At 32.9% G+C, this 13,603-nt stretch overlaps 1 protein-coding gene across 1 annotated transcript in view; it reads right to left on the bottom strand.

Moving 5' to 3' along the window:
* CNTN5 (contactin 5) overlaps nucleotides 1–13,603 on the bottom strand; it is a 466,521-nt gene that overhangs the window by 293,634 nt on the left and 159,284 nt on the right. The window contains exon 6 of the mRNA XM_006907500.1: nucleotides 3,829–3,931. Coding sequence (XP_006907562.1) covers nucleotides 3,829–3,931 — 103 coding nt within the window. The remainder of the gene's footprint in view (nucleotides 1–3,828; nucleotides 3,932–13,603) is intronic.

The raw sequence follows: 13,603 nt of genomic DNA, 5'->3' as shown, positions 1-13,603 counted from the left end.
TATCCATTTGCCTTCTAATAATGTAGATGTAATGTTTCCTGAAAGGAGAGAAATGGTCTGGGTCAAAGTTGGAAATAAAAATTTTTTAAATTCTCTTTTGCTGACCGCTCATCAGCCCACTCAGGCAGAATATTAAGAGTAGAAGTCGAGAGGCAGGCCACCTTAATTAGCTGCCTTTGGGTAACTACTTTATTACATAGCAATTTTAAGTGGTTGGTGGCATATGCAGGGAGTAGACATGACTTTTCTTGCTCAGCATTCAGCCCAGAGACTTTCGTTAGGAAAAAAGGGGTATCTTTGCTATTTCCCAGGTCTATTTTTAACCAGCGGACACAGTACTCTTGAAAGGAAATTAGAGACAGTTGTCGAAAGACAAATTCTACCGTCAAAGGAAACAAACAAATCTTTCCTAAGGGTCAATAAAGAGAAGTTTTTTTTTTCTTTCTGGGATTGAAGGTTGTTTTTGTTAAATAGTAAGAATGAATAAATGTGATAATAAGCTTTGAGAATAAAATCAAAAGAAAAGGAGAAATTGTAAGTCTAAGAGAGAAAGATATTGCTAGAGTGAGGCAAGGAGAGGAAAAGGTGTGGATAAGAATACAAGTGTAAATTTGGACATAAAATAGAAAAGACGAGAAGGCAAGAGACAGGTGTGGAGTGGATATAGGTAGATTTGTTTGGGAGAATAGGAGTTAGTCAAAAGTCTTTATGCATAAATAAGCTATTATTTATTACCTGTTAATGACAAATAGTTGATTGGCTTAAATAGACACAATATTTCTGAGTTCATTAGTTTCTTCAACAAATATTCCTGAATTCCATCTGTGTGCTACGTACTGTGGTAGGCACTAGGAATACATAAGTGAAGAATGAAGTCATGATTCCTTTTCTCAGGTGCTGTAAAACTCAACAAAGGGGACTTGCTGGTTATTCTGTTTGCTTCCCTTACTCTCCTCTTCTCCCACGCTCTCTGCCTTGCTTTGTGTACCGCCAACTGCACCTCTGGGCCTACAAGCTGGCTTCTGGCTGTCTTGAGAGCCTCAGAGGAGGTCATAAGAAATGAGGAAAAAGAAGTCAGGATATTAATTTCCTGACCTTTTCCCTGGTCATGCTCTTTTAATGCATATCTTCACAACTATGGTTACCACAGCTCCTGCTGGGTGGCCCATGGCCTATTCCATGTCTTCACTCTCTCTGGTTCTGATGACACTGTCTCTTCCCCCTTGCTTATTCTGGCTTAGGGGTGAGAATGATATCTTGCTATCACTAGTCTACTAATGCCTCAGTTTCCTTTCTTGGTCCTCTTAACTCTGCTTACAAATCTTTAATTTGTGCTTTTACTAAACTCGTTTGAACCATCTGAGTTGGATCCTGTTTTCAGTTGGATTCCTGACTGATGCAGAGAGAAATTTTTTGAAGTAGAGAAATGCGAAAGTAAATAATTTAAAACTGTGGTAAAAGTTATGAAGAAAGAAATACAAGTATTCAGGTAGAGAATGATGAGTGTGAGTTAGAGAAGGTATTCACCGATAGCCTCTTTAGAAGCTGATATTTAAGTGGAGGCTAGAGGATAAGTGGGATCCAACACGAAAAGAATAGAGAACAGTGTTCCTAATAGAGGGAACAGCAAGTGCAAAGGCTAGATAGAAAATAGCTCAATAAGCTCTATGCCAGAATTTGATTATAATACTATATGAGGTACATGTGGTTGAAACACTCCATGTGAACAGAATGAGAGCAAAAATCAGCTTGAGTGGCAAGGTCCTACTTGATATCCAATGACAAATACTAAAGTTCTTGGACAACAAAAGATCCACTAGAGAACCATGTAACTGTTAAAGTGCAAGCGGCTCAGGTGATCTGTGGGAACTAAGTATATGCTCAGGTATTAATTTGAAATTGCTGTCATCACGTTGGGATGCACTGATGATCTTCTCCTGTGATAATGTGCTGTGAAAGCATTAACATAAGTAAAGATGTTATTCTTTGACCGTTTTTACTTTCATCAGAGTGTTGGGTTAGGCAAAAGTAGATCTCTTTATACCGTTTTTTTTTAAAAATCATAATTGTAACACTTCCCCAAAAGGAAATCAAATGAACAACAGAGACCATCTTGACAGTGTGTGTCTTCTTTATTTTCCTGTTTACTTATTTATTTATTTGGAGTGAAGTGTGGAGAGGGCATAGCAAAGAAGGAATGAAGAAGTTGGAGAAAATAAAGTATTAAAAAAACATATTTTGACTGTTGGATCTTACCTAGAATGAAAGGGACTTTAATGATCAATTTACCAAGCATATTTAAAGATTTCCAAAAGCAAACACATCTAACTTACAAATAAGCTTGCCTGAGAAAATATCTCATATTGTTTTTTACTCCGTAAATCCAGTTCTTTAATTTGTTTTATAGTATGACCTCCTTTTGTTTGTGGCTTTAGTGAAAATACTGGCATTTAAGAATTATTTAACTGCAGGATATACTAAAACCTTTGACATCAAACCAAACCAAAATATATTATTTTTGTATTTGTCAGAATTAAGCTGCTTACTTTGGACGTTCAGGCATACCTGACACGACAACATGGGCAAATGATGAAAAATACAATTTTTAAGATATTATTTAAACATGTGCATTTAACTATATCTTTGTGTTTAGAAGCCTTCCTCGGTTATCTGTCCAAATACTTCCTCAATGAATTTTAAGTTCTTGAAACATATTTTTACTCACCTTTTAGTTAAAAGAATGACCACATGATTTGTTTTTTGTTTATTATGATCCTGCTTCTACTTAGATTGAAATAGAATTGTACATATGTGCTGTTTCAATCTATCTTGAAATTAGAAAGCATAGTGTTTACTATGTTTGTGCCCTAAACCTTATTTTACTAGCTAAATTTCTCATATTTACTAATATTTTCCTCACCCATACACTAAATCTACCTTAAGCACATTCATACAGCATTTTTTTTTATCTCTAAGTACTTTATAGTTATGCTGCCAGTAGCTCACCACAACTGAAGTAAATGATTAGTAACTCTGACAGAGATGCAGTTATGCAAATTATAATTATAGAGTCTAGAAAGGACTCTGAGGTCTTATCACCCTAAAAACGACAACAACAACAACATTCTGTTTAAAATAAGTCATAATGCTCTAATCAAATATAATCAAAATTCTACTTCTGCCTCTACACCCAATACTCATATTGTAAACATCATTGACAAGTAATTATATATCATGGGATTTAAACTCTCAGAAATAGAATCATTAAGTATAGCAGGCATTAAAGTGTGATATCAATCATCTTTCTGATTTGGGGAATGATTACATGTTGTACATATTGACAGCTGGTGCTATCATGCTATCATTACTTCAGAAGATACTGAAGTAATCTATTGGCTCACTGTAATTATTATCTTTATGATTTTTATACCATTGTCTTATTATATCTTATCAAAATCTATACTCTATACATGAGGAGCAGGTAGCATCTTATCCTTTTATCCTCTTTTTATTAATATAGTTGCTGAACAAAATTTAAGAATACTGAAATTTTAAGATACATAGGCAGAAGTGTAATCCTCTTCCTTTATTTAAAGAAGTTTCCTTTATGTTAAAATAGCAAAACTAAATACATTATTGTTCATAGAAATGATTAGAAAGATAATTATAATTGGTTACTTCATCAATTCCCATTTGCCCTTCTTATAAAAAATAAATAGACAAGGAACTTCTGAAAAAATAAAAGCTAGCAAAATAAGTGATTCAAAAATAAGATATGTCACATTTTAATATACAATTGTGTCTAATTATAGAAGAATATGTACTTACTTGCCAAGTGCAAAGCACTCCATCTTAACAGTTGTTCCCTTAGCAGCTGTAACTGTGAGAGGAAAATGGACCTCAATTTTTGGCTCGTATTCTCCCATCGCACCTGGGAAATAAAGAATAGCCTTTAAGCATAAAACGAATGTCACAGTTTCTTTTCAATCCTGTGATTGGTTACATTGAAAAGCACTGTGGTTTGGTTGTTAATGTCTGTTTGATGACTGCTAAATTTTTGATGCATTGAAATAAAGAGTACACTTAGATTCAATCGTTATGATGAAATTCTTATCTTTCCTTAAGGATTGGATTTTATATGTTCTCGTCTTTAAAAAAAAAAAATTTTAAATTAAATTCGTTAGGGTGACATTGATTGATAAAAATCATAGGTTTTAAGTATACAGTTCAATTCTACATCATGTGTGTATTGTACTGTGTGTTCACCGCCCAAAGTTAAATTTCCTTCTGTCACCATATATTTGATCCCCTTTACCCATATTTATCTCCCTTTTCCCCCTCCTGCCCTCTGGTAACTACTAAACTATTATCCATGTCCATGAGGCTCTGCATAAGTAATAAGTGTTGGAGAGGTTGTGGGGAAAAAGGAACTCTTATATACTGCTGGTGGGAATGTAAAATGTTCATAACTTCTAAAATACTAATTATTTAAAGTGTTAATCAATGCTGATAGTTTAGGTATTGATTATATTACAGAGTAAATAAATATCTATGAGCATTTCTCATGGTAAATAATTGTCGATTTTTAAAAAAATAAGTAAAGGTATCCACATTTTAGCAGTACCAAATAAATGAATACTTATTTACTAAGTCAACATACATTTATTGAACATCTATAATATGCAAGCATTTTGCTAGGCATTGTGGCCATTATAAAGATAAATCAGCCATGGATTGTGTGCTCAAGCTCTTGACAAGTGTATTCTTAAAAAGAAACAATAAATACTCAAAATAATTGTAAAATTATCAAAACTATATATCAAAATAATTTTAATGCAAGATAGAAAGTGATAAGTGCCATGAACGAGGTATTCTTAAAGCATTTGAGGGGATTATAAGAATGGTTATAAGAATGCAGAATATATAAGAATACAGCAATACAGGAAAAGATAGGAAAGAAAGTAAATGGAACTGTAGGAATAAAGATAGAGAGATGGGAAATCACCAGAAATAAAAATACCAGTTTTTCTGGCACATTGAAATGTGAAGGGAAATAATCTAGGCACTTTGGGAAATATAAAGGAAGTTTAAAAATAGAGAGACTTGATCATCAGAGTAAAACATTCAAACTTTAATCTGTAAATAATCAGGAGTCACAGGAGTTTTGAATAGAGGACTGACATTTTGCTGATACATATATAAAATGAAAGCTGATGACTTTCATTTTAGAAGTATTTAGTTGAATACCTATAAGATATTCAGAAGGAGGGATCTGACTAGATAATGCAATGAGAGAAGGAAGCTCAGGATAAGTTCTGGACAAGTTATATATACACTTAGATGGCAGTCAAAGCCATGAGATTGGATAGGATTTTCACCTATCAGAAAATAGTGCACTAGCCGAGGCCAGGTGAATTCCAGTGCCTAGTGCCCTCAGGCAGCCCTGGAGCTAATTTCTTCCCAAAAAATAATTTTTAGGAAATCCTTATGTGTAAAGTACCATAGACAACACAGTTATGAGTTAGCACAGATGCTTTTCAGAGGATTTTGTGTGGGTTTTGGGGGGTGTCTTTGTTTATAGACATATTTGCACGTATAGCTCTGTGTGTAATTCTTTGTGTGTGTGGAATGAAAGAGGAGAGAAAGAAACTCAGGCAGAGTAAGATAAATGCTCTAAAATATGCAGGCAAGATACACTGGACACGCAAAAGCAGAAAAGGTTACCTTTGGCAAAAAAACCCCAAAAACTTTTATGCATTCATAATTAATTATTTTATTTATTCATTCCTTCATTATCGATTTGAGATGGGCCTTGAAGGAAGAATGTGGATGACTTCAGATGGAAAGTGTTTAAATTCACCGAGGACAGAAAGATTATGTTTTTTTTAATTTTTTTAATTTTTTTTATTTTTTCTGAAAAGCAGCCAGAGAAAATATCATTGATGTTTTCTCATCAAAGAGATTAGGCTTCTGGATCTGGCTCTGCTAATGACTAGACTGTACCATCTCTGACAGGTCAGTGACCTGTGTCTCATTTTTCTAAACCGAGGGAATAGAGAGAATTTATCATTAATGTAATGTCCTGTTCTAATAGGTTAATTCCCTCAATTTTTTCCCAGTTTTATGTTCACTGCATGCCAAGAGCCTGATATACAGTAAGTGAACTGAGTGATTAGTACTATCATTTCATTCATAACAGATGGTTAAGCACTTCTCTATCTCTTTCTAATGTTTTCTCTCTATTTCTTTTTTTCATATCCTCCTTCTGCTCTACCACAACATTTTCCAAATTCTTTTCTTTTATTTCCTCCTGTCTTCTTTTTTTCCTGTGTCTCTCTTTCATAGCAGGGTTTGGTGTGCTAGTGATATCTCTCTGAGTGTATCCAATGATGAGAAGTTTATCTTTAACATCCTCATACTAGTTAAGGCCCCATATGAGACTCCCAGACATCCTGTCCAGTGGCTACCTTTGACTACCCATCTGAAGCAGTCCCTAAAGTCAGCTTCTAATCTCTTCATCTGATCTCAACATTCATTCTGTAATATTCTTGTTCCTTGTCTGCCTGTTAAACTGATGATTTAATAATACATGATTTATCACGATGCTTTTTAAACTTAATACTGTTACTTGCACAAGTCCCTGTGAGTGCTGGCAGTTGCTGAATACTGTCAAATGTTGTAGAAGGGCAGTAAAAGTAAGGTTGAATTTAGAAAACATTTTTTTAATTAAAATTATCAGGGTGACATTGGTTAATAAAATCAAATAGGTTTCAAGTGTACAATTCAATACTAACATCATATGTATATTGCATTGTGTGTTCACCACCCAAAGATAAATTTCCTTCTGTCACAAAATATTTTATACCCTTATCTGCCTCGCCCATAGAAGATATTTTTATGTAATTATTTTTAGTAAATTGTTTAAAGAGGTCTCAGAATAAAGGGACCTGAACCTCTAAAGCTCCAGTAATTTGTTTCGATTCATTTTTCTATTCTAAATAAAAATTCCCTTGAGAATCGACTTTTATATTAATGCTTTTGTATACTTTTAATTAAAGAGAGTCTCATAATTATACATCTCAGGCTCTTCAAAACCTGGATCTGTGTCTTTATATTACCAAGATATTACTGATATTATTGGCTAATAGGAGCCAAATCCATGTATTCTCTCTTCTCTTCTGGATAATGTTAGTGATTGCAAAGAAGACATTCTTTATAGCTTTAATCCTTAAGAACTACTTAAAGGATAGCCACTCCTGGTAGTATCTGTGAAGTAATTTTGTCCAGGTTGTGCCTTCTGGTGTTCCTCAAATAATTCCTATCTGGCCAAAGATAGTGTTAAGCCTTATTCCAGGGTCCAAGAAATTTGCTAATTTCTGAACTAGATATTAAAAACAAAATTAAAAGTTTTGAATAAGAGGCTTCAAATTATATTACCTAATTTTGAGCTGCACAGTAAGAATTAACTAGTTCTCTTTAATTTTACTTTGATAGTTATGATATAAGGACAGATGAGAGATGTCTCACTTTTTAATAATTGATTACATTCAGGAATTAAGTTTTGCTTTGTTTCATGGGATAATTAGATTAGAAATAAAGTTTTCTTTAGCTTAATTTCTTCTTTCTTTTAAAGATGAAAGAGCTAAGAGTCAAAGGAATCATGTAAGTGGCCCAAGGTCATGTAGAAAGCTGTTGGTGGAAATAGGGCAAAAATAAGAGTTTTCTGACCTTAAGTCCATAGCTATTTTCTTGACATCACTCCGTTGGGGGATTTCAATCACAGAGTATAACAGTCCAGACATACCACATATACTACATCAATCATTGATTATCTAGCCTGGCTACTTGGTTTATTTCAGCTACAATTTTTAATATCTCAAGTCATATGCAGCTTAGCTTTAGTTTCTTTTGTTGGGTATAGTTTGCTAATGAAAGGAAAAAGAAACAATCCTATAAGATACAGAGTTAAAGATAAGATTATTAGGCTTATTTCTTCAGTCAGCATATCTCTTATTTCTTGATAGCCCTTAGTATCAAGGTAAATATGCTCAAGAAACATTATACCGTATTTTCATCTCTTTTCTCACATCTGTATCTTTCAGGTTAGTTGGTTGCCCTACTTTGGGATTACATGCCATTAGAAAATGATCCCAAATTACCCTAATTCCTAATAAACAGAAGCCTTCCAGCTGAGAGCACATTAGTCTCCTTCTATGTCTTCATGGTTGTTGGTTTTCTTATTTATTCCAGTTACTTACAAAGAACTAAGGTGCTTTTCCGTAAGTGGAAATTTAGAGCAGTGTTTCTCCAAGTGTATTGCAGAACGGAGAGCCAATGACCTCAGAAAAATCTGAAAACCTTACTAAAATTTTGTGCTACTGGGTTCAACTCCAAGCCTAATAGTAAATAATGTTTGAAGATGGGGGTATAGACTCTGTATTTTAATAGTTTCTCTAAGTGATTTTATGTACATTAAAGAAATTCAAAGTTGGACCTATACTGATTTTTATTTTTATCATATTATTTGCCATTTTTAGGATTAGAGTATAGCAGACTAAAATGCCTGATAAAATGGTACACAGAGGGTCTATAATCATATTGCATTTATTAGTGACTTGCCCTAACAGTAGGGCAAATTATATTCAATTTGTATGTACTAATACTCACATCAGTGCTGTTTCCCCTCCCCACCAATTGTCTAGTAATCAGTTCTGATTGTTCAGTGTCCATGTGATAACAAATATTTCAAGTGACATTTCTGTCTGATACGCATAGTAATAGTCATTTCTATGGTCAATAATTTATATCCAGTAAATCTTAAAAATTTGAATTAAAAATTGGTTAAAAAGGTTTGGCTGATCATTTTTTATGTCCAAATAATGAGTATTTACATGTTTGTCTTCAACATTTTTATCATTGTATTCAACATCTGTTTCTTGTATTCCAAAAATAGCTATTATATTCTGAGTATTTCTTTTTGAGAAATGCTTCTTCCATCTTTTCTAACCATGTGAGTTGAATGGGAACTACTGTCTTCCTATAAGTTCACCTTTCTGGCTGTAGTTATTAACTTTTTATGGGCATCAGACCCGAGCTTGGCCAGTTAGATAACCCTATTGCCTGTACACAGTGTTTGATTCATTCATGAGCAGTTGAGGCTGGATATTTGAACTAGAGATCAGGAATCTAAATCTCAGTTGCTTCTTGGTGGCCAAAAAGAGACTGCATGTTCGAGAGACAGTGAAGCTTCCACTTGTAGAAGGGGTTAATCTGCCATCAAAAAGAATTAAGCCAATGTAGATAGAAGAGGGCTGGAAAGAGAGAGTTCTGGTGGCATGTCAGTTCTACTTGAGATTTGATTTCTTGCCATTTTCTCTTTTAAATAAAGTGAATTTTTTATTTTGCTTAAGTTATTTCAATTTGGGTTTCTCAGTTGCAGCCAAAAGATTTCTGACTGATATACCTCATTGAGCTCAGCATAACCAGTGGTGACACAACATCAGGTTGTATCACATAACCTATCTGGATTTTGAGTCTATCATATTCTAAATTAGGCAAAGGACAAGATGGAGTGGTGATGGAATAGAGGACAAGACAAAACAATATATATATGATTTCTTCTATTTTTAAACATCATACATTATGGTAGAGAATGTAAATCCTAACAGAGGATGTAACATATTATATATTTCCTAATAAAAGAGGATTAATGAAATAAAAAAGTACAGATAAAATATTATGAAAGTTGAGAGGAACAGAGATTACTGACTAGTAAAATTGAGAAAAATGGGGGAAGTGCTTTAAGTCGATTGTGACAGTGGGACTGTAATTAAAGATATGATGGTGGAGGTTTAGTGACTCTCAGGGAGAAGGCAGTGTTAGTAAAGACATGGAAGTGAGACTATCTAAAATTTTATCAGAAATTTAATTTTATTACATTGAGCATGAAAGAGTAGTAAGAGAAATTTCAAATATAAGCAGGAACTAGATGATAAATAACATCTAGGAATATTATGTTTTATTATTCACTTATTAAGATGCCTCAGTAGTAGCTTGATAAATTTGCATTAACACTCATTTGGAAAAATAACTTCAACAATCAATAGGCATCTGATTTTCTTTAAAGATAGTACCTGGAGTTAATATTATACATACACATTTTTATCAATGATTACATATTCATAAATTGAACACAATAAATGTAATGAAGCTATACCACGGATAAGCATCACAATGAGGGACCTATGAACTGAACTAAAGTTTGCATTATATGATTTGCCCATTAAAATGCATTGAAATTATTTAATAAAATGTCTTGGAGACTTTTTTGTTTATTTCACCAGAAATATATGTCATCTCAGAGTTCTCTACGTTATTTTTATTTTATAGTTCTTAATTTTCATATATGTTTCATTTGTAATTGTTACTTTTTTTTTTACTGTCTTTAGGAATTTGATTATAAATATATATTTATTGTGTTTTGTAAGCCCCCTGCTAAGGAAATAAAAACTCAACTAAATAATAACAATAAATATTGATAATAATAAAAATAAATGAAAGAGAAAATGAAAGGGAAAAAGATAATGACTAAATTGTTTACTTTAAGCCTGCAGATATTGCACTATATGTGGAACATGTCATCCTTTCAGACATAACCTGTGATTTTGTAGATAAATGATGCAAATCCTAACGCTAGCCCTGGCTCTGTTGAAACATTGAGGCAGTCACAGAACCTCTCTGGATCTTTTTCTTGTGTATAATAAGAAAACTAATGTAACTGAGGGTTTAGAAGTCTAGTGGTATGATGGTAGGGAATATATATTGCACATTAATATATTTATTTTTACTTACCATATTCAAATAAATTAAAAATTATAGTCTTTAAAAATTTTAATTATTTAGAAAAGTATCCAGGTGCCTTCTTTTTAATTCCCTAATAATTTAATTCCCTGATAATTAACAAATTCATAAGCCTAGACAGATAGACAACATATTGTTTTCTCACTTCAAAAAGTGTATATTACCCTGAATCAGTTTCTTGAGGTGAGTCATTGTTATGTAAATAAACAGATTGAAGGATCTCCTGACAAGAGGCATCATCGTAAAATAAATGCACCATTATAAGGATTATTTATCTAGGGAGACTGAAAAGAACTAGAGAAGTTTATTATTAGAAGACGTTTTTCATCATTATTTATATATTCAGAAAATCAGAGAAACCAATAGATTTTTTTCCCATTCCCAAGCATCAAGAATAAATTGACCAAGGGGCTGCCTCACACTATAATTGCTTTCCTCTGATTACTGAATTTTAAGACGTATTATCTTCTGTTTTTGCCACTGTGATAAGAGGAAAATATACCCATCTCTTCCACCATTATCTGAGGGCTCATTCCATTTGTATTAATAACTTGGAAAAAAATTTATACAAGTAAAGACTAAAGAAAGTAGCTATATATTTTTGCTGAACAAACATATATGCCCTCTAGCTTAAAACAATAGGCTAGATAAACAAAAAATTTGATAATGAAGAGTTGAATATTCAATTTGAATAAGATGTGGAAAAGTTTTCCTTTTTTAGAGAAGCAAGTATGTTTGCCATTTTCATAAATAGCTATTCACAAATAAAATTACAGAAACTTCTCTATAAATATACCTACATAACCAAAAACATACATAGTTTTATAATAAGTCCATTGTAGTCATTTGTTGCATAATGATGTTTTAGACAACGATGGTCCCCATATACAACAGTTGCCCCATAAGATTATAATGGAGCTGAAAAATTACTATCACCTAGTGATGTCATAGCCATTATAATGTCATAGCCCAACACATTACTCATGTGTTTGTGGTGATTCTGGTGTAAATAAATCTACCGCACTGCCAGTCATATAGAAGTATAGCACATACTGTTATGTACAGCATATAATACTTGATAATGATAATAAACTGCTATGTTTCTAATGTGGTTACTATACAATACTTTTTATTGTTATTTTAGAGTGTGCTTTTTCTACTTAAAAAAAGTTAACTATAAAGCAGTATGCCATATTATGCTGACAGCAGCCTCAATATATCTTGGGTTGCCTAGTCTCTTGATTGCATCATTTTCTCTTGCATTTGATTTAACCTCATGTTGTTTTACATAGTAACATGCTATACAAACTTGTAATCTAGGAGCAACAGACTATACATACAACCTAGGTCAGTAGTTGGCTATACCATCTAAGTTTGTTTAGGTATAGTCTGTGATGTTCACAAAATGGTGAAATCATCTAAGACTTCAGAACATATACTAGTCAAATGGCATGTAATCGTATTTAAAATATTTAAAAACGGATAATTTGTTTTAACTTAAGTTTTATTTGATTTTTTGAAGGGTGTGTGTTCTTGTCCTATGCATGTGCCTTTAGAATATTAAAAAAGGAAAAGAGAGAAATTTGGTACTTGCTAAAAATTGTGATACTTTTATGAGATGTTTTCAAGACCTATGTGAGTATAACAACAACTGTGTGAGTATTGATTAACTAAGTCCTCATTTCTACAGCCAAGTATCCTTCTATGAAAGCTAGTTTGACTGGACCCAGTAAGGGCAAAAAACTATACTATCTCAGGAAATTAAATAAAAATATAATGGTTCCAAATGACGTATTAATACTTGATTGATTAATTAAACACTTTGAAAATCTCTAAATCATTTTATGGGAATTTTCTACCTTAATCAGTTAATTCTTTTCTATTGTGATTTCATTAGAAACTATATTCTTGATTAGTTCATTCAAATATTTATTTCTACTAGCATATTTTTTTCCATTGAAAAGAGAAAGTAAAAACTATGGTGGACTTTTCTCACATCATTAAACACATTAATCATAAATTGCTAAATCTATAGTCCTTTCTAGGAGAAACTAAAAGCATTCAGTGAGATACAAAAATCAGATAAAGGTGGGATAAACCTAAGTTATGAGGAAGCAGTTCCTACACAAACACACCTACATGGTAGGAAGGATATATTTGAATCGGAGAGAAAGACTAAGCCAATTGGAGAGTAGAAAAGCTGTGTATAATAGCTGAGTCACATTACCGGGAAAGAAATAGAAGGAATAGGTATACACTCCTATTGCTAAGATTCCTAGAACTATTTGGATTCAGCTACCTTCTAGCCTCAGTCCCCATGAAGTCATGCCATATGCCAGACCCTAATCTTGGATTTCTCAAACACCTCCTTTCTTATATCACGTCACATATTTCCTGAAAACAAAAGTCCCTTATTTAGGTTGACTTGAGCAAACAAACTTCTGTCACTTCCAATTACCTATGTTTGCCCACATTGCCTTTCATTTCTAAATTTTTAACATTCTTCAGAGACTGTTTCTTCCAGAAGAGTTTCTTATCCATAGCTGTCTACCTATTCAGACTGTAATTACCAAGAAGTCAAGGGCTTAAAATACCCTTGAGGAAGTAGTTCTGCCAGCCCAGTGGACTGGCTGCCTGGTTGCATAACTCTGGGGAAAAATGTGACAAATGGGTTGTTTTAAATTATTGTTAAAAGTTTATTTTTATATTTTAATCTGCACAGATTGTTTTCTAACTTAGTTTT

This window comes from Pteropus alecto, unplaced genomic scaffold (genome assembly GCF_000325575.1).
Source record: "Pteropus alecto unplaced genomic scaffold, ASM32557v1 scaffold12, whole genome shotgun sequence".
Taxonomy (NCBI): domain Eukaryota; kingdom Metazoa; phylum Chordata; class Mammalia; order Chiroptera; family Pteropodidae; genus Pteropus; species Pteropus alecto.
This window is presented reverse-complemented; position numbering and strand designations above follow the sequence as displayed.